At 43.3% G+C, this 22,077-nt stretch overlaps 1 protein-coding gene and 1 long non-coding RNA gene across 4 annotated transcripts in view; one reads left to right on the top strand and one right to left on the bottom strand.

Annotated features, from left to right (window-relative positions):
• The window catches only part of LOC126487652 (uncharacterized), a 52,241-nt gene that overhangs the window by 13,907 nt on the left and 16,257 nt on the right, over window positions 1-22,077 (top strand). The gene's annotated exons all lie outside the window — the stretch shown is intronic.
• The window catches only part of Deup1 (deuterosome assembly protein 1), a 68,259-nt gene continuing 54,867 nt past the window's right edge, over window positions 8,686-22,077 (bottom strand). For all 3 annotated transcript variants that reach the window (XM_050120581.1, XM_050120579.1, XM_050120582.1), the window contains exons 12-14: window positions 19,599-19,795; window positions 12,009-12,123; window positions 8,686-9,495 (exon numbers count right to left, since the gene is read on the bottom strand). In XM_050120581.1, coding sequence (XP_049976538.1) covers window positions 9,319-9,495; window positions 12,009-12,123; window positions 19,599-19,795 — 489 coding nt within the window. In that variant the 3' untranslated portion in view covers window positions 8,686-9,318. The remainder of the gene's footprint in view (window positions 9,496-12,008; window positions 12,124-19,598; window positions 19,796-22,077) is intronic.

Below are 22,077 nucleotides of genomic sequence, written 5' to 3'. Positions count from 1 at the left end.
TGTGTCAACATGGGCCCTGGATATCAACACATAGCCTGCCTGCTGTTGAACCACAGACCCAGACCTGGTCCTTGTCAGAAGCCTGGGGCAGGCTGTCACCGCGGCCCTGGTTTGCAGAGTGTGACACTCAGATCACATGACCCAGCTGCTGCAAGGCCCTTGAACACCAACGTGGCCTCAGGTGATAGCCTGGATCCTGGGTATCCACATGGCCCCTGATGATATGTCTAAGGAGCCTCAGACATCAACGCAGACTCTGACTACAGCTGGGCCACTGAACCAGGAATGGCTTTGGCTGCAGCTCAGCCAGGAAGACACCATGGCCCTGATTGTCAGTGCATGTCACTCAGATCTGTTTGGCTGCCTGTGTGGCATTAGTTGTCTTATTACTCTAGCTAGAACTTCAAGTACTATATTGAATAAATAAGGAGAGAGGGGAAAGCCTTGTCGTGTGTCTTATTTTAGTAGAATCACTTTGAGTTTCTCTCTGTTTAATTTGATGTGGGCTTGCTGTATATTGCCTTTATTAAGGTTTGTTCCTTGTACCCCAGATCTCTCCAAGACTTATATCATGAAAGAGTGTTAGATTTTTGTCTAGGGTTTTTCCAGCATCTAATGAGACATTCATGTGATGTTTTTTCTTTGTATACATGGTGAGTTACACTGACAGTTTTTTGTATGTTGAACCATCCCTGCATCTCTGGGATGAAGCCTACCCAATCATGGTAGATGATCTTTTTGATATGTTCTTGGATTCAGTTTGCGAGCAAAAGTACTTTGAGTATTTTTGCATCAATGTCCATGATGGAAATTGATCTGTAATTCTCTTTTTTTGTTGAGTCTTTGTGTAGTTTGTGTATCAGGGTATCTTTGGCCTCATAAAATGAATTTGGCAATGTTCCTTCTGCTTCTCTTTTGTGAAATAATTTGAAAAGTATTGATATTAGCTCTTCTTTGAACGTATGACAGAACTCTTCTCGAAAACCATATGGCTCTGTCTCTTTTTTGGTTGGGAGATTTTTTTTAATTTTCTTTTTTATTGATTTTTATTGAGCTCTACATTTTTCTCTGATCCCCTACCTGCCTCCCCCCTCTGCTTTAACTCTCTCCCAAGATCCCCATGCTCCTGATTTACTAAGGAGATCTTGGTTTTTTATACTACTTATGTAAATTGATCTATGTATATCTTTCTCAGAGTCCTCATTGTTGTCTAGGTTCTCTGGGATTGTGATTTATGGGCTGGTTTTCTTTGCTCTGTTTTTAAAAACCACTTATGAGTAAGTACATGTGATAATTGTTTTTCTGTATCTGGGTTACCTCACTCAAAAGACCAGTGATTGCTATCTCTTGTTAATTTAGTTTTTATTGTTGGTGATGTTATTTTTTGTGTTTTGAGTCTATTTCCTCTACTGTATCTTCAACACCTGAGATTCTCTCTTCCATCTCTTGTATTCTGCTGTTCATGCTTGTGATTGTAATTCCTGATCGTTTTCTCATGATTTCTGTTTCTTTAATTCTCTCAGCTTGTATTTTCCTTATTGTCTTCATTTCAGTTTTCAAGTCTTGGATAGTTTCTTTCATATGTTTGATTGCCTTTTCTTGGTTTTCTTTAAGGGATTTACTGATGTCTTCCAATTTTTTCTTCATCTTTTCCTCCATTTCTTTGAGGGAATTTCTCATTTCTCTTTAAGAGTTTCAAACATTCTCCTGAAGTTATTTTTTAGGTCATTTTCTTCTGCTTCATCTATATTTGGTTGTTCAAGTCTTGCTGTTGTAGGGTCTTTAGTTTTTACTGGTGCTGTGTTGCTCTTTGTGGTGTTGCACGTGTTCTTACCTTTTCTACTTATCTTTTCCTCTAATAGGTGTGGTTGGGGCTGTCAGTGATTCTGTTATTAATCTTCTAGGTGCCAGTGAATCCAAGGCCCAGATGGTTGTTCCTCATGGTACAATCAGTGCCATGGTTCTAGTTACCCTGTTGGTCACTCAAAATGTTCCTGGAGGATGCTCAGCTTTTTTGGACTTTGCTCCACTCCCTTGGAGTTTGCTGTCTCTGCTCTAGCCTAGGTTGTCAGCTCAGACCTGTTTTTGTAAATGTCCCTAGACTGAATCTGCTACTGCTGGTGGAGCTTGCTTTCTTAGGTCCACTCTGGCCTAGGTAGCTGGTTCAATCCCACTCCTGTGGAATTTATTGCCTCAGGCTGGCTCCAGCCAAGGTGGAATTTCTTGCCTCAAGCTTACTTTGGCCTAGGTTACTGGCTTTGACCTGTTTCTGTAAATCCTGGTCTTGATCCACTCCTTCAGAGGTCCCTGGCTTGGAGTTGGTCCTATAAAGGTCTCTGGCTTCAGTTTACTCCCTCGGAGTTCCTAGGCTCGGGTGTAGGCTCGGGTGTGTCCAGACCCACAGAGGACCTGGCTCAGGCTTACACCCTCAGAGGTCCCAGACTCACGCTAGGACCCGCAGAGGTTTCTGGTTCCTGCCTAGTCCCTTTGACTTTCCAGACCAATGCCTGGACCCACAATGGTCCTGGCTCAGGTCTACTCCCTCTGAGGTCCCAAGACTCACACCTGAACCCACAGAGATCTCTGGTTCCTGCCTACTCCCTTGGAGGTCCTAGGCTCATGCCCAAACCCACAGAGGTTCTGACTTAGGTATACTTTCTTGAAGGTCCCCGGATTCACACCCTCAGTGGTCTCTGGTTCTGGCTCACTCGCTCAGTGGTCACTCCCCTGAACTTGTTCCTGTGGAGTTAGCTGTCTCAGGTCTGCTCTGGCCCAGGTCACTCACTCAGTCCTGGTCCACAAGTGTCCCTGGATTGAATCTGCTGCCGCTCCCTTGCTTTCTCAGGTCCACTCCAGTCTAGGTAGCTGGTTCAGTCTGGTTGGGAGATTTTTAATGACTGCTTCTATTTCCTTAGGGATTATAGGTCTGTTTAAGTTGTTTATCTGATCTTGATTTAACTTTGTAAGTGGTATCTATCAAGAAAATTGTTCATTTCTTTTAAAATTTCCATTGTGAAGTTGAATATTTTATTTGAGTATTATCTCTCTACCTTTTAGTTAGTTTGAACAAGGGTTTGTCTATTTTGTTGATTTTCTCAAAGAACCAATTCCTTGTATTGTTCTCTTTGTTTCTATTTTATTGATTTCAGCCATCAGTTTGATTATTTCTACCTTCTTCTGCTCCTCTTTGTTCTAACGCTTTCAGGTGGGCTATTAAGTCACTTGTATGAGAATTCTCTAATTTCTTTATGAAGGCACTTAGTGCTGTGAACTTTCCTCTTAGCACTGCTTTCATAGTGTCCTGTAAGTTTGAGTATGTTGTACATTCATTTTCATTGAATTCTAGGAAGTATTTCTTCCTTGATCCAGTGATAATTCAGTAGAGAGTTGTTCAGTTTCCAGGAGTTTGTAGGCTTTTGGTTGTTTCTATTGTTGAAATTCAGCTTTAATTCATGGTGGTCTAAGAAGAAATGGGGTTATTTCAATTTTTTTTTGTATTTGTTGAAACTTGCTTTGTGACTGATTATATGGCTAATTTTGGAGAATGTCCTGTGAGGTGCTGAGGAGAAAGTGTATTCTTTTGTGTTTGGGTGAAATGATTTGTAGACATCTTTAAGTTCGTTTGACTTACAATGTTAGCTTCATTATTTCTCTGTTTAGTTTTTTGTCTGTATGACCTGTCCATTGGTGAGAGTGGGTTATTGAAGTCTCTCAGAGTTAATGTGTGAAGTTTAATGTGTGACTTAAGCTTTAGCAATGTTTCTTATAGTGCCTTTTGTTGGGCTGGATTTGTGAATAGGTATTGTTTAAATCTGGATTTGTTACAAAATTTCTTGTTTTCTCCATTTATGATGACTGAGGGATTTGCTGATGGGCTGGCATCCATGGTCTTGGAATCTGCAGCACATCTGACCAGGCCCTTCTGGCTTTTAGAGTCTCCATTGAGAAGTCAGGTGCATTTCTGATATGTCTGCCTTTATATGTTACTTGGCCTTTTTCCTTTGCAACTTTTAACATTCTTTCTTTGTTCTGTATGTTTAATGTTTTGATTATGTGGTGGGGGGGACTTTTTCTGTTCTGTTCTATTGGTGAGGCTTATGTACATTTATAGACATGTTCTTCAGGTTAGGATGATTTTCTTTCATTATTTTGTTAAATATATTCTTTGTTTTGGCCTTTTCACAGTGTCCATGTTTCCTTGATGTTTTGTATTAGGGATTTTCTAGATTTGACATTTTCTTTGACCAATGAATTTATTTCTTCTATCATATCTTCAACTCCTGAGATTCTGTCTTCTATCTCTTGTATTCTGTTGGTTTTGCTTGCATCTGGTCATTTACCCAGATTTTCCATTTCCAGAATTCCCTCAGTTTGTGTTTTCCTTATTGTTTCTATTTTCATTTTCTGGTCTTGAACAGTTTCCTTCATCTGTTTGTTTTTTTCTTGGCTTTCTTTAAGGGATTTATTGATTTCCTCCAGTATTTGTGTTTTTCTTCAATTTCTGTATGAAGTTTTTCATTTCCTCTTTAAGGTCTCTATCATCTTTATAAAGTTGATTTTAAGGTTGTTTTCTTGTGCTTCAGCTGTGCTGGAATGTTCAGGTCTTGTTGTCATGGGATAGCTGGCTCTGGTGGTGCTATACTGCCCTTTCCTTTGTTGTATTCTTACACTGGCATTTAGGCATCTAGATTTGGGATGGTTATAGGTTTCGATGTTGATTCCCACATTTTTTGTTGGATGAGTGTTTTGTTTCTTGATTTATCTGGTCTTCTAGCCTAAGTGGCCAGGAGCTCTGGTGACTAGCTAGTCTTCAGGTCTAGTAGATTGTCTCCAGTGCCATTTTTGCAGCCTGAAAGACCTCTGGGGTTTTGAATGCCAAAATTGCCTCTGTGGTTCCAAGTACCTGTGTGGCCTCTGGGGCTCTCAGTACCTGTTTGGTCTCTGAGATTCCTAGTATAGCTCAGCCTCCAGTACAGCCAAAGTTTTCTGCCAAGGTCATGGGTTGAGATATGGCACTCAGGGGAAGGGGGTACAGTCTGGGGATATAAGGTAGGCTTTAAGGAGTGTTGTTATGGGCAGTGGGAGATTTCTTACCTGGAGTCCCTAAGATCTGCCTGGGCTCTGATAAAGCAGAAGTCTTCTGCTGAAGTTGTTTGCTGGAATATGGAGTCCAGGGGAGGAGGTACAGTCTGGGGTTGTTGGATGGGCTTTAAGGGATGTTAATAGGTGGTGGGTGATGTCTTACCTGTGGTCCCTAGGACTAGCCTAACCTCCAGTAAAGAAGCTGGAGGTATGGGCTGGGCTATGGAGCCAGGGGAAGGGTGCTGCTAGGAAATGTTGGGCCTACTTTAAGGAATGTTAGTGGAGGTGGGGAGTGGTGTCTCACCTTGGGTCCTTAGATCTGGCCTGGCCTCTGATAATGCAGCCACAGGTATTGAACCAAGGGGAGGGCGTCTGATGTGGGAAGGTCATATTTCTATCTGTTGCTTTCATTGGTTAAATAATAAAGAAAACTGCTTGGCCTGATAGGGCAGAATTTAGATAGGTGGAGTAGACAGAACAGAATGCTGGGAAGAAGGGAGTGAGTCAGACGTGATGAAGCTCCGGCCCAAGATGGACGTAGGTTAGAATCTTCCAGGTAAGCCACCACCTTGTAGTGCTACACACATTAATAGAAATGGGTTAATCAAGATGTCAGAGTTGTTAGCCAGTAAGAGGCTAGAGCTAATGGGTCAAGCATTGTCTAAAAGAATTCAGTTTCTGTGTAATTATTTCGGGGCATAAGCTAGCCAGGCTGTGGGGAGCTGGGCGGCAGGAACATAGCCCACTGCTCCTTACTACAGGCATCTAAAAGTTTTTTTTTTAATTAGCTTACAAAATGTGAGTTTCCATAAGGCCTATTATACTGATTTGTAGTTTCATTTTAAGGACTTGGTACATTTTAAGTTGGTTTTCTGATAACCATTTGTGTTCATATCTGTACTATTATATTTTGATAATTTATACTCTTCTTTCTTTTTAAATTTGTCAGTTTTGCTATAGATTAGTCAATTTTATTGATTTATCTTTTAGAGACAGCTCTTTGGTTTTTCTCTACTTTCTTTGCATGGTATGTCATTGCTTTCTATGCCTCATTATTTCCTACTTGTTTTGCGGCTTTCTTTCTTTTGAACTTTATGCTCCTAGGTTCTGCGGAGGATTTGAGTCTTTTCCCATTTGCTAATCTATGCATTTAGTGACTAAAGCATTGCTTAAGCCTGCTTGTGAAGGAGACTCTCAAAGTGGAAAGGTGGATAGCCTATCAAAGCCTCAGCTGTCTCGTGGATAGCCTATCAAAGCCTCACCTTTCACAGAAGATAGCCTATCAAAGCCTCAGCTGTCTAATGGATAGCCTAACAAAGCCTCAGCTAGCTACTGGATAGCCTATCAAAGCTTCAGCTGTCTAGTGGATAGCCTAACAAAGCTTCAGCTGTCTGTGGTCTCTGATTGGATCAGCCTTCTTGTCTTTTCCTGGGGGGAGGTTGCTGAAGCTCTCAAACAGCTAGAATGTATTGTCTCAGGCTGGAATGCATGTTCAGGCAGAGCATCTGAAATCAGGGTGTTGGCTGGATGGGTTCCCACTGAGTGTTCTGAGGAAGGATCTGGATTCAGGTCTCCTCCCTAGCTGGTTTGCTGTCAGTCTTTGGCGTTCTTTGGTTTCTTCCTTCTTCTACACAGAACAGTCCCCAGTGTGTACCTGTAATTCTGGAGCTGTGAAGAGTGAACTTTTGTCTTTACAGTCATCTGGTTTAAGATATTTGGCTACAGTAGCCTAAATAGATTAAGACAGCAGGTCATTGCACTGTGAAACACATTGACGGGATAGGTGAGCAGCTGTATGCTATTTGAAATTATCTGTTATTTGTAGTGTGTGTTCAGGTTTGCACATACCACAGCTTGCTACCTTCATGGATTCTTACCTCTTCTTCCACCTTTACGTGGTTCTGGGAATTAGACTCTGGCTGTCAGGCTCCTGCAGGGAACACTTCAACTTCTGAGCCATTTTGCCTGCCCATTAATTATCTTATATGAAGCAAAGTAAATTTTTTCTTTTGTTATGGGGGAAAAAAAGAAAACAAACAAACCATGAAAAGCATGGTTTAAAGGAAGCTGATATTAAGTGGAGGGCTGAAGTGGCAATTTAATGCAAGCCTGTGCATGAATCGATGCACCCATGCATGGAGGCAGCTGGTCCTTAGGACACTCTCTTTTGTTCTCCTCACTGCTGTATCCCAGATCTTGGTTTTGATGAGCCAGGTTGATCCATGAGGTCACTCTGAGGAGACTCAAGTGGTCGGGGACTTAGGATGTGGTGAAGATTGAAAGTTTAAACGTTCCAATCATTTGTTTGTTTAGGATGTACAGGATGTAGACAAGATCTGATGAGTTCATGGTGGATTGATCATGGGCCCCATTTCTAAATAAGCAATTTCTTCCCATCTTTGAGGACAACACTTACATGCCTTTCTTCTGTTTTTGCTTAGGGTTTTGGTCCTTTTTATTTTTGTTGTGCCGTACAGGATCAACCTTAAGGCTTAAAGCATGTTAGACCAATGTTCTATTTTCATTGTGCTTAGGCTAGAAACTAGTCAATAACATAAAAGTACCACAAATCCTATGGTTTTCCACATAAGGGGCCTTTGTGGGCTGATGTGGGATTCCCCTCTGTATGCTGTGAATATCATTGGTTAATAAAGAAACTGTCTTAGGTCTGTGATAGGGTAGAGTAAAGCTAGGCATGGAAAACTAAACTGAATGCTGGGAGAAAGGAGCCTGAGTCAAGGAGAAGCCATGCGGCTGCCAGAGACAGACATGCTGAAACTTTGCCAGTAAGCCGCTGCCATGTGGCGATACACAGATTAATGGAGATGGGTTAAATTAATATAAGAGCTAGCCAATAAGAAGCTAGAGCTAATGGGCCAAACAGTGATTTAATTAATACAGTTTCTGTGTGGTTATTTTGGGAGTCTGGGCAGCCGGGAAACAAACAAGCAGCCCCTCGTCTTACAGTGGGCACATTAAGGGCTTGGAACTCTCTGATATGTTGAATGTATCTTTGTTCCCCATCTGCCTTCTTATAGGAAGTAATATTGTGGTGAGAGCCAGGAGTCTGAAATTCAGACCTTTCCTCCATATATCCTGCATACTCTAGGATATTGTTGTTTTGCAAGTGTGTGCATGTGGGTATGTGTGTACCTGTGTGTGTGCAGAGGGTGATATCAGGTGTCCTTCTCTGTCACTCTCCACCCTATTCCTCTGAGACAGGCTCTCTCATGCACCTGGAACTGGGCTAGTAGCCAGAAAGCCCCAGTGATCCTTCTGCCTCTGCCCCACACAGCATGAGGCATCCAGGTGTGTATGGCCATGGCCTGTCTTTTTATATGAGTTCCTGGAAGACTCAGGTTCTCATGATTGAGCAACAAGTTCTCTTTCTTGTTGTTTCTGAGGCACCTTCCCATTTCCTGGGATACTTATTTTGCTGACAGTAAAATCTTAAATTTAAATGGTGCTGTGGTGTATGTGTTTCATTTTTAAAGAACAAGATATCAGATTATCATTTGTATATTTGTTATGTGAACTTCATTGTTCATTTTCTTTTTATTACTGCTGTAGAAACTGGACACTTGTAAAGCAGTTGAATCTCGCATTACTTTATTGTACTACAAACAGGGGTTGTTACAGAGGAGAGAGGAAACGGGTGCTCTGCATTTGCTGGGCTCAGCGGCTGCATGGCTGTCGGGCATGGCAACTTTTGCTGTGCGCAGTGCACAGTCAGAATCCACTACAAAAGTGAACATAAAAACAGCAAGGATGTATCCTTCGCTTCTAAAACAAATCTCAGGGAGTTTACATAGACCAGTGTGTCTATCTAAACATCTTTCACTTTTACAAGTCTTTGGGTTTTTGTGCACAGCACAGAGTGGCTGCACTCAGTTTCCTTATGTTTGGAGTTGTGCGCTTCCCTTTCTCGCTGCCTGTTAAACAGGAAATGGGACTTTAGCATACATGATTAAAATCAGAAATAATTCATTTTCAATCCCAAACTATGCCTTAGACAGGGAAGAAGTCCTCTGGGGCTAGCCATGTTTATTCTATCCTAACAGAACTATTAGTGTGTGGAATGCAGAGATGAGCAGCTTTTCTAGCTTCCTTACAGAATGGAGACTGAACCAGATTTCTCAGTTTCACAGGTCTGCTTTGCAAGTGTTTCACTGGAGCCTTTCCCCTTCCTTTTTTTTTTTTTTTTTGGAGAGGAAGCAAACAGAAAAGGTGCAAAGGTCATATATGCCTGTTCTGCCTAGGCTTGGTGTATTTGTTAAGCGTGAACTCGGTGTGTCTCTGCAGCTCGTCGATGTGTGCGTTGAGCAGCTTCTCAAGCTCCTTGGCCCGTCTCTCCTCTTCCATCAGGAAGTGCTGTGCAGCCAGGGAAGCTGGGAGGGATATATCTGGTGGAGACTGAAGAGAGGGGAGAAAAGTGAGGTGTGACCAATCCAGAGCCTTTAGTCATGGGCACACACCTTCCTGACAGTCAACCGTGCAGCTTTGACAAAGCACTGCAGTTTGGACAGAATCCTCCTCCCCTTGCAATGTAGTCCCTGGTAATGAAACCCCCAGGGGTATAAGCCATCTCAACACCACACCATTAAAGAGCTCTGGGAATGACAACTGCAGTGACCAGCTGCAAATCCAGGGTGGACATAAGTACCAGGGAGCCCAGGCAGAACACATTTTGCTGACTTGCAAGGCAAGTCATCCAGAACAAAGGCAAGTCCCAGATCAGGAGTGAAGATGTAGCAGATTGGATAAAGATGGACATCTTGCTGGAGGTGACTGTGTGTGTGTGTATGCGTGTGCATGTGTGTGCATGTGTGTGTATGTAGGATGGATCTGGTGTTGCAATCCTCCCTCACTAGTCAGGCTTAGTTGAAGAAGAAATCCGAGTAATACTCAGATTAATGGGAGGTATGGGGGTACTTCACAGCTTTCTTGTGATGTGGCCAGTGTATATTTGCACAAGGAAAAAATGAAATAAAGGATATTAGTTTTATTTAAACATTATAAAATTATTTTAAAAATTAGACATTAATTTTCCAGATCTTTTATGTACCCATCTTCCTCTCACTATTCTCTGAGACAGTGTTTCAGGTAGTCTGGGATTGGCGGGAACTCTAGGTGGTTGAGGATGACTTGGGTCTCTACCTCCAGAGTGCTAGGACTCCTGGCATGCACTGGCTGTCTTTATTCTTCTTTACTTCTGACTTGTTAAGAACAATGAAGCTTTATGGAAGTGAACCTGGTTATAGGTTTATTAGTTCATCAATTTATAAAAACTCAAGATCACAGCAGGTGACACCAAAGGCCTGAAGACACATCCAAGTATTAAATCCCAACTGTACCATTTGCACTGGGTGCAGCCTCTCCACCAGAGTCCAAGGAAACAGTCTTGAACATGCAGTGTGTGCTGTTGATGGGTCAAACTCACTCTTTCTAAAGACCCGGGGATGGACACTGTTGACACCAAGTTTGCCCCTGCCTGTGCTAATAACATGCAGTGAATTGCAATGGACTTTGCCCATCTGGACACCCAATAGACCATGCCTGCATACTAACACAAGCATCAAGACAGTGATGCCGAGGTATCCAAGGCTTGAAATGATGCCCACTCTTCAGAGGGTGAAACAGAGCCCCACACAGACTCAGGGGCATGGCATGCTAGTAGATTGGTGGGGAAGGCAGGGATATCCATGTAGACCACAAGCTAACATGCACTGAAGACCTGTGCTCTTAGACAGACAACCTGATGCCATTACTGGACATCACAGAAGGCTGGCTGGCCTAGAACAAAGGAGAGCTCCACTGTGGGTTTAGGATAGGTCAGAAATCCTGCTGCTGGGGTCAGATGAATGGTAAATCCTGTTCTAGAAAAATCTCCAGCAAGAGAATGCCATGTGCATTTCATAAGCCTCAGGGGGAAAGTCATGTTGTAGATATTTAAGCCAGATTGAGGCTATGTTTCCTGCAGTAGAAGCCTGAACACTCCGTAGACCACTCCCCATTGGGAGCCCAGGAGACACAGAGCACCTAGCAGATGGACAATGTCACCTGTCCCATTTTCTGTCCTTGGCAGCCCCAGAGGGTGGATGTATGGATCTAATAGCAGAATGGCCCTCTCGTTGAGAGCTACTTAGCTTGCTTCTGTTGACTCTTGGACCAGGTGAGGCTAGGAGGTGCCACCCCTCACCGATAGCAAGCAGCCTCTTGGCTGCAGCTAGGCCACACTGGGTCCTTCCCACCCTACAGAGGACAGAATTTTCTTCCCCCTGGAGGTGATCTGCATTCCTGGGCTGACCCTTTCTGCCACAGAGCCTTAGCATGTAAGTTAGCATGACAACAATGTTCTCTGGGATGACTTGGCACACGGCCATGTTCAGTTTATACATGTTACTATATGTTAAGACCCATCTGGGTCTGGTGATTTATGTCTGTAATCCCAGCACATGAAAACCTGAAGCAGGAGAACTACTGCAAGTTCAAAGCCAGCCTGGGCTACATGGTGAACTCCAAGTCAGCTGGAGCCAGAGTGAAATCCTAATACATGAAAATAAACAAAAAACAAAAAGCATTGCCAGGATTCCTGGTGGGGCACTGGGTTATCTTTCCCTTCTAGGGACAGGTGTGGTCAAATGGCCCTCAGAGCATCTTGTATCCTGCAGTCCTATTTCAGAGGTGCCGCCACACGCCTTTAACCTCACCACTCTGGAGACAGAGGTACGTGGATCTCTGAGACCACCCTGGTCTACATAGTGAGTTCCAGGTCAGCCAGGGCTACACAGAGAAATCCTACCTCAAAACAGCAAAATGAACACAAGCAAAAAAAGTAACATTTTAAGCTATTCTATCCTTCTCTATATTGGTCTCAGGATTGAATAATCTTCCCTTAAAGGAAAAATCAGTTTCTGGACACTCACCAGAGGGAAGACTTCATCGTCACTAACCAAGGGACTTGTCATTTCTTTGGTCTGGAATGACAAAGATGGTAACGGTGGTGTTGGACTTCTGTTCAGCTCACAGTCTTGGCTAATTCTAGAAGAGAAGAAATGGATGTTAACAGTCTTCATAAGGATCCTAGGTTTTTCCCCTATTGCTGTGGTATAACACCATGACCAAGGCAACTTAGAAAAGAAAGTGTTTATGTCTTGTGGTTCAAAGGGTTGGAGTCTATGATGGCGGAGTGAAAGCCAGCTGAGTGCTCACATCTGTTGACAAACACTAAGCCAGAACTAACTGGTAATGGGATGAGTCTTTGGAACCCTCAAAGCTCTCCCCCGCCAGTGACACACCTCCTCCGCAAGGCTGCAGCTCTGAACCTTCCCAAATAGTTCCACCCACTGGGGACCAAGAATTCCAACATACGAGGCCACTCTCATCCGAACTGACCACCAAAGGCCTTGTTTGTTGTAGCTGAAGGTTCTGATTTTCCTGATGTCCAACTAGAGAGAACCAAACGAATAAATGCGTTCGTTTGGGTGTTTCTTTGACAATATTTTTTTGTCTAAATAATCCCAACTTCACCTTAAAACCTTGGAATGCAGAATTATGAAGGAGAACACCCGATGATTGGTAGGACAGTTGACTGTCCGCAGCCTCAGCCTTCCTAACTCTGTGTTGTGCTACTATAATTCTAGGTCATTCTAACAACTGGAGTCAATTTGACAGAAATCTCAAAACTCTGAACACATCTGCCATGGGGGGCGGGTCTAAGGAGAGAAGCTAAAGTTCTCCGCTGCCTGTCACAGGCTTTTGGGATGTGGTAGCACATCTCTGTGCTAACAACCGGTTCCTTCGGAGTCTCTAACATAACATACATCCCGGTTTCCACTAGTGCCTTCCCAGGTGCCTTGCTCATGCAATTTCTTTGTTCTCTCTGACTTTCTATCACACTTAGGAGAAAGAGTTCTTAGGACAGGTGAGGGCTAATGCATGTAAAACACATGGAACATGATGCCTGCTGCATCCTAGACACCCAATAAGGATCAGATGTCATCTTAATGCCCATTTGATCTTCAAAAAAGCACAACAAAGTGGATGTCCCCACAGATGAAGAAATTAACTGTAAAGTTAAATTGTTTACCCATTCATTTTCTTTTCCTTTTTTCTTTTTGGTACTGGAGAACTGAGCCCAGATTCTTGCAAAGAATGCTAGGCATGTGCCTACACTGAGCTGCACCCTAGCTTTGTTATTTTTTTTTATCTGAGACAGGGTCCCCCAGGCTCTCCTTGGACTCAAAGTCCCTCTTGCCTCAGTGTCTCTGCCTTCCTCTGTCCCCATTCCCACTAAGTGGGGTTAAATTCCTCTGAGACACCTGTCCATCTTCAATCATTTATTACAATTGTATGAAAACGCTTTCCTTTTTTTACTTTGGAGATTACAATGTAACGACATCATTTCCTCCTTCCCCTTTCTCCCCGCAACCCTCCTGCATATATTCCCCACCTTATGCTCTTTCAAACTCATGGCCTCTTTTTTCAACTGTTACATGCACGTATATATGCTTATATATTCCTAAATACAAACAGCTCCATCTGTCTAACGTTACTTTAGACTCAGGAGGAGGGAGGCAGTCAATAGCCCCACACAACTGTGACACCCATGACTCACATCAACAAGCAGAGTGGCACTAGAACCCTAAAGGAACAGTAGTGCCTTGGTGACAGCTGACAGCTCTCTAGTTGGACTGAAGATACACTCAAGAAGAGGATAGTCATGCCTGGTCCCAGAAGCCAACGGCCCAAGGCTAGTAAAGTCATGGATCTTGGAGAAAAACCCACAATTTTAGTAAAAACCAGTATAGTTTCAACTACATTTGAAACATTTGTCCTTATATCCATAGATAAACTCAGTCTTCACCCCTCAGGGAGGAAACTTCTCTTCGCAACAGACAGAAGTCATTCCAGCAAATAATAACTCATCAAAACGTAGGTAGAGTAATGGAGACTAGCTCCAGTGGCTACACCTACAATACGGCTCCTGAACTCAGGGCTCAGAGAACACTGCAGAAGATGGAGCAGAACGAGTGTTAGAGCCAGAGGATAGAGTTTGCTGTGAGACTGTCCCTCCTAGAAACATCAGAAGCTGCACCCATGAAGTCTCACCATCAAGACCGCCCAAATGTGAGCTGAACAGGGACAGCACCAGTGGACCTGGCCCAGTGGATGGAGACAAGCCTATGGTGCCCCAGATCTATACAAAAGCCATAGGCAACTAAGGGACGCTGAGAGGGAGGAATGGTCTTCCCCAGGGAAAACTGCTGGTTATCTGGCACCAAATGGTCAACCCTGAAAACAATCGTTTACTTTACAAATGAGAACAAATGGCTAGGAACCAGTAACTTTGAACTCAAGCTTTCCTGAGGTCGAATCCCACAATAAGAATGCAAAGCTCACTATGGAATTTATTGTCTGTGCTTAAATATCAGGTGGAAGATACAAGTAAAAAACCATCACGCATATGAGCAAATAGGGGAACAAAACAACGAACCTTAATGTTGGGCCAAAGACTCTCCCACGGGCCTGTTTGGCTAAGTGAGTGTCTTTCATTAAAGTGGGGCTTCAGTTTAATCAAATCACCAAAGACCATGAAACATAAAAATCTCTTTAATTGAAAGCTGCTTGTCCTTCCTAATAACCCAGATTTCCCACAGGTGTTAACCATTTTCAAAGCGATGTTTTGATACAATTTGAAAACCCACACTGTATTTTTCTCTTCTCATCCAAAGCCCAGGCCATGCAGACTTGCTTCTTATGGAGGATTCGTCAAGTCTGTGCATACAAACGGCACAGAGCATCGCACTAGGTGCCGGCAGATCAACGCAGAGAAACAATGCTTCCCGGCTTTACTTATCTTGAGATAAATCTTTACCCCCATTATCCCACACCATAATTACCATGGAAACAGAGGAGCAAATTAAATGGAAATAACATGGTTTATGATGTGAACAATAGATGAAACATCTCCCAGTTCAGACTGAGCAGTAACAATCGTATAATGAACCTGTGTATCATCTCTGGCCCGAACCTAGTGTCTACACTTCAGGGTGGAAACACAAGACAATAGGGAGGTGCTCTGAGAAGTGTGTGTGTGTGTGTGTGTGTGTGTGTGTGTGTGTGTGTGTGCAATCTCGACTGTGAGAGATTTTATACATATTATTTGTTCTAAATTATCTAAATAATTATCCCAATTACCCATTTTGCTGTGAGTGCACAGAGATGGCTTTATGGTGCTAATTACTAAGATTTATATAGGAATATTTTTTATATCATAAGATCAATAAAATACTGAGATTGAAGGAGAAAACTATATTATGAAGTAAAGTGCTTTGGCTTAAATCATCTTTATAGCTGAAAGCCCTTCTAGGACATAGCCATTCAAATACTTCATAAAACCACCTTTTGCAAAATGCTGCACGTATCCATTTAAAGAGGGCTTAAAAATTATTGCAGAAGGCTTTTGATATCCACTCTCACGTCTCACTGTTCAGTTAGCTTTCCCATAGGCCCTGCTCCAGGGTTGCCAAGTGTGGCAGGCTCATCTGCTTGCACGGGAGGCAGAACTCCTCATGGAGTGTGAAGTCCTGTCTGAGGTATGAAGGCCTCCCATGCCGCTTTCCCAGGTCCTCCTTCTGGGCTACTGGATGATGTCATAGCCAGGGACAAGGACCCATCACCTATCACCTACCTCCCAGCCTCACCTTCTCACACGCCACAGAAGCTCCCCCTGCTGTGGCCTGCACTCTCTCCAGGCCTGGAGCCTGGAGTCTTCTGGGTTCTGCTCCTTACCAGTTAATACACAGGACAAAATTCTCATACATGTTTTCGGCTTTTAGTTTCATCCCTTGACAAGGGACCTTGCAAGCAGCAATAACAATCCTGCTAATTTTGTGGCCTTTTCCTATTAGACACTTTATTAGCTAAACATGAAGCCATCTTAATGATGAATGTTTCCGATTACTAATCTTTTCTTGATTCATAATATAAAAATTTAAACCAAGAATATAACTTTTTAAAAGATACATCGATTTTCATGCGCATGTGTGTGTATGCGTCTGTGGGCTTGTGTGCACCACTTGCTTGCAGGAGCTGGTGGAGGTTGGAAGGAGTCAGATCCCTGAGACTGGAGTTGCAGGATGCTGTGTGCCGTCTGATGTGGGTGGGAACCGGACCCAGGTCCTCTGGAAGGCAGTAAGCACTCTGAACCATCTCTCCAGCCCCCATGACTTCACTTTGAAATGCGTATTCTCATGTGAAGGCAAGCCCCATTTATGACAAAACAATGTCATTAAAATTAGTTCTGTATTAACAGTTCTGGGTCCCAGTACTCTAAATCAGCTTGTAAAGTCTCCCGCAACTTCAAGACATCATTTTTTAAAGAATAATACTCAGAACATCTTAACAAGATTCCATTAAATCTCATAACAATTTTAAAGTGATGGATAGATTTTTATTCTAGAAACTAAATGCTTTGGATTGCCTGAAAATGCTCCCGATTTCAAGTGAGCTAACAGGGAGCTATCTTCCAATAGGCGTGAAAGACAAAAGTTAAGAATAAATAACTGTTGATATTACAGACTGCCAGTCTTCCTCTGTTACAAGGGAGAATCTCCTTGGACAATGACCTTGAGATTTATGAAGCAATTTTATTTTTCCTCCTCCAAATAGTGTAAGCCATTGCTATGTGAAGATGACTTGGTCATTGTCTGTTTAACTTATGTCTGACAAACATATGAATATGCCTTACATGCACAGACCCTCACACATATATAATATATATGTAATATATACATAACCTATATATACATACTCACATGCATACATACATATACATACACATGCACACATACACAGAGATACATATACACTACACATAGATATAACCACACACATTCATATACACATATACATATACCACACACACTCATACATGCATATACCATGTATTTATACACACATATACAAACACGTGTGCACACACACATGCACACCCATGTACATGCACACATATGTGCATATACATCTTGCTACTTGACTCCCTGAGCTGGGCTATGAGGGAAAGGCTTTCTCTTCGGTTGCTGGCATCAGCGGGGAGCCCCTGCTTTCCAGTTCTCTGCTGCTGAGCTCAGTGTCCCTGCATCTCAACAACTCTTCCCCATCGTGGGTTTTACATGGCAACAATTTATTCAGACTGTTTGAAATGCTGTTTCTTTTCAAAACCAGGTCACTGAAGAACACTGAAATCAGACGAGGCATTAAAACAAATTTAATGAAACTTGCAGCAAATGGAAGTGGCAGGGCCCGGCTCTGCAGCAGTTGTCCAGGCTGCTTGTTAAGATAATCTCCCGCAGCGCCTTTTACTCCTTCCTGCCTCTGTCTCCCATGGTCTTGTTTTTGTGGGGCACTTTTAATACATCTGCACTGCCTGGCAAAGAAAGATTAAGGGCCAAGAAAAGTATTTTTAAACTAACAAACTTCAGAGTAATGGCACAGCACCTCACTGGATGCTATCAGACTTGCTCGAGTGGCGAGGATGTGCCTGGGAGCCCAGGGCCCTGGGTGACTCGCTGAGGTCAGCCAGCAGTGCCACAACTGTTCCTAGCATCTTTAGGGCTGGGCTTTGCTGGGAGACTGAAGGTAGGGACATGCTTTGTGAGGTTCTTGTTCTAGATTAGAAATGACCTCTTAGAACAGGTTTTCAGTGCTACTGGGAGATCAGCATGTGTTTAGCCATCAGAGGACAGGCTCTTGACTGTGGCCAGAGGCCTCTTCATTTTTCCCACAGTGCTTACACTGACGCCCCATCATGGTGCCACACCATGGCACCCCTCCCATGGCACCCCCACCACAGCACCCCCACCACAGCCCACAGCACCCCCACCATGGCACCCCAACCACAGCACCCCACCATGGCACCCTCATCAAGGCATCTCCACTGTGACACTCGCACCATGCACTCCCAACTCTGACATCACAGGTACCCCACCATGGCACCCCACCGCAGTGCTCACCCCTGGCACTCCCTGTAGTACTCCCACAGTTGTACCACTAGAGTGCCATCCTCACCAAAGTCCCCCCAACACAGTGTCCCCTGAAACACCTCCACCACCGGATCCTTTCTCCACTACCTAGAGAGGGGTTAATTCAGGGCTTTGGAGAGACTGATACTTCAAGCATTGGAATGATTAGAATCCACTTTCTAGGGGCTGGAGAGATGGCTCCAATCCATAGAAATTGCTCTTGCGGAGGACCAGGGTTTGGTCCCCAGCACCCAGATGGCAGTTCACAGTCATCTGGAACCCCAGTTCCAGGGGATCCAGCAATGTCTTCTGGCCTCTCTGGACACCAGGCATGCACATGGGGCAATATAGACATAATTATAAAATAAATCTAAAATTATAAAAGAATCCATCCTTCTAGTACCTCTAGGACTGAGGAAGGGAAGGGAGAGCATTGCTCTAGAACTGGAGAGTGTTGAATAAACTTCTCCCTCTTTTGGGCTGTTCCATAGATTTTGCTTGGCTACCAAGATGAGCCTGCCATGACCCTCTCCAAACCTCAGGTTCAGAGATTAATCTAGTCACTAAAATACACGTTCTAGTCACCATGAATTTATAAAAGTATTAATATTATAAATGCAATTTACTACTACTAATATTAGTGATTATTAGATGGCCAACATTCATGCCACTATATTACACAGATTCCTTCATACAATCCCCACTAACACGCTACACACAAGAAACCATGAAAACATTATTAAGCATCCACACACAGGGCGAGTCCAGTGTGCTCTGGACTTTCATAAGCACATGAACGGCTCACGTCAGAGAAGTGTGGTGAAGGTAGCCATAGCCCTCCTCCGAAACCTACAGTGCAATTGACATCTTCAGGGCTCTGAGGAGTTCAATGGACAAAGAATCGCTTTGCTGAGCAGTTCATGAGACCGGGGGGACAGTGATCCACCTCCAGAGACACTCCTGACTCCATAAATCGTTGGTGAAAATTGAGTTAATTAGCAGGTTTCATGGTTAACATTGACTTAGGATGTGAGCTAAGATGTTTTAGAGATCGCGAGAATAAAATGGACAATGTGCATTGATCTTCCATGCGCTGAACTCTCTTACTGTCCATAGGGCCCTGTTAGCACGTGACCAGCAGTCGGTTACCATGGCAATGTCTGTGTCACGGGAGGACAGACAGAAGTGACATTTTCACATGTTTTGCTTTCTCATACCTAACTGGGGAATTTCTAGTTTTCTCTGTTCTCACAACTTTAAAAGGATCACTTGCTTGTCTTCCTGCATGACTGTCCTGAAATGACGGAAACAAAAGTCCCTGGGAACTCTTTGCCCAGCTGTTGCGGTGTGTGCTTCTTACAAAGCAGTGCCCAGACTCCTGTGTTATCACTACCAGATAGAATGTAAACAGCTAACGAAGCCGTCATTTATACTACTGATGAATTTCCCACAAGGCATTTCTGATGCCCGTTTATGGCTAAGCTAGCATACCTGTCTCCAGCGGTCTCCATCTTCAGCTGGCTCTGGTAGGCGCTTGCTCCTGCTTCATTGTAGCTGCTCTGGGTAGGCCACGCTGCCTTCCCGTTGACACGGAGCTTTGCAAGATCGCTTCGGAGCCTCTCATTCTCGTATTCCAGCTTGTTAATTGATGGGTACCGTGACTGCTCCTTGTCAGTGAAGTCCATACTCTGGGGAGTAAAACAAACCCCCACTGAATGACCTCACACATGACATGTTTTCCACATGTTTGGACTCATGTGTTGGGAAGCCCCTTTTATTTGAGCTAGGTGACGTGGCTTTTGTGAACTCTTTGTTCCTCCTGAACATTTTAAATGTAAAGTGTTAATATAAATAAATTAATTAAAGTATATTTTAGAAGACTCTTAATAGCTGCATTACAGAGGTGCCAAATCTTGACAACTGAGTCTGTTTCATCAGCGGTGCTGTGGCTGCTCATACACAGGCCTGCACTGGAATTCCTTTACAACACGAGAATAAACTGAATGAAGGTGTCTGAGGAGCTCAAGGGGAAGTGCTAAGCCCACTCAGTTCTCTCTCACATTCAGGCTGGAGGGATGGGCGGCTCAGAGGCTACACTTGCTACTCTTCTGAAGGACCAGCATTCAGTTCCACCTTCGGCATCTCATAGCCACCGGGAACTGCAACTCCAGGGGAGCTGATGCTCTTTTCTGGTCTCTAAGGGCACGTGAACACATGAGGCATGCGCGCACGCGCGCGCGCGCGCGCACACACACACACACACACACACACACACACATACACACACAAGTCCTTTAAAAAAATCTCATAAATTCCAACCAACAGTAGGCTGAGGATCTTATTTTATGACCCTCACAATTTCATATCACTATTTTGTTAGGTTTGCTAATGGTAACTCAACAGCAGCCTTTATCACTGAAGTCGAATAGGTTTTCATGTTCCTTGGTGATTTTTACTCTACAGAATCTCAGTTGCTTTTGTATTCTTTGGTGATTTTCCCACTTTGGAGTTTCTGCTTACCAATATCAAAGTATCTTTTAACACTAGAGGCAGCAGTACAGTGTTTCTCTGGAAAAGGACTTTGGGTTCTCTTTCCTTAACTTCTGTCTCTTTGCCTCACATTGCGATTTTCTTTTTTTAAAGAGCTATTAAATGTTTACTTTCACTTTCTTCTATTTGTTTTATGATTTCATTATTTCACTTTAATTCTTTAGCTTATTTTGAGTTAATTTTGCTATAAAAGTGAGAGAACAGTAAAAATAATAAATTATTCCAATTATTCCAATTACATATTGATTAAAATATTCATGCCCACTGCCGGGTGATGTAACAGATTGCATGCTGGACTGATGTGGATGGAACTGGACTCTGGACTATTTTGCTGAATTGATCTTGCAGTTGAGACAGAGCCAATGGTGCACATCTGGAGCAATGTCATTTCAGGGCAGAGATTTGCTGCCGGGATATTAATGCACCTCCCCAGATTGTAAAATAAAGCATATTTAAATCACAAAATGAATGGCTTAAACAAGAGGCTTAGAGATTTCTCAGGTTGTTTTTGTTTAAAACTATAGGAAGTTTCTAGGGAAGGGGTGTGTGCGTGTGTGTGATGTGTGTGTATTTATGGTCTTCTTGTACTGCTTTGTACAAGGATAGTCTCTGTTCTCACATAGCAAATTGTGGGAAAGCTGTGTGCGATGATCTCTTGTCCACTTCTGTCCTTCCATCCTGTGAGTTGACCATCCCAAGCTGCATTGTGGCCTAGGGGACCACAGTTCTCTGGGATCAGAAGGGCAATACCTTAGCACCAAACGTTTGCCTTGGTTAGCCCATCACTTTTGAAGCTCCAAACGTTTGCTTTGGCTAGCCCATCACGTTTGAAGCTCCAAACGTTTGCCTTGGCTAGCCCATCACTTTTGAAGCCCCAAACGTTTGGAATTCAGGCCTAGGAAACTAAATGATTGGAGCTTAGGCATTTCTTTTTCCAAGCTTTGAGAACCGTTCACGTAGAATAACGTTCAAAGTCCTCCCACTTTCTCACATTTTTGAATAGCTGCACATTGGTAATCAACCATACCATCATATTAATGTCAGCACTGAAAACCAGTTTACAAACCACTTATGTGATACGTACATATAAGCTACTAAAATGTTTACTTGTTTTGTTTTGTCCCAAAGGCTACATCTCCTTACTCTTTTCTTGCACACTAAGACAATCTAGCAAATGCAGAGGATGAGGACTCTGCAGAGGACATCTAAGCAGGTCACTGAGACTTGGAGAAACTTAGCCACCCTGACCCAGCCAATCTTTCTACACAGCCAGAGAAAGCTGCCCACAAGGCAGTGACATACAAAGGGCTTTCTCAGGCATTTTTGAACAACTTTCTTCTCCTCAATAGAAGGAATTAAAGATTAGGCAACCTTACTTCAGAATTAGGCAACCAGAAATGTTCTCAAGTCTGTATTTATT

The sequence above is a fragment of the Alexandromys fortis genome, unplaced genomic scaffold (genome assembly GCF_014885135.2).
Source record: "Alexandromys fortis isolate MF-2015 unplaced genomic scaffold, M_Fortis_MF-2015_v1.1 scaffold_171, whole genome shotgun sequence".
In the NCBI taxonomy this organism is placed as follows: Eukaryota; Metazoa; Chordata; class Mammalia; order Rodentia; family Cricetidae; genus Alexandromys; species Alexandromys fortis.
The sequence above is the reverse complement of the archived record's forward strand: the minus strand, read 5'-3'. Positions and strand labels throughout refer to the sequence as shown.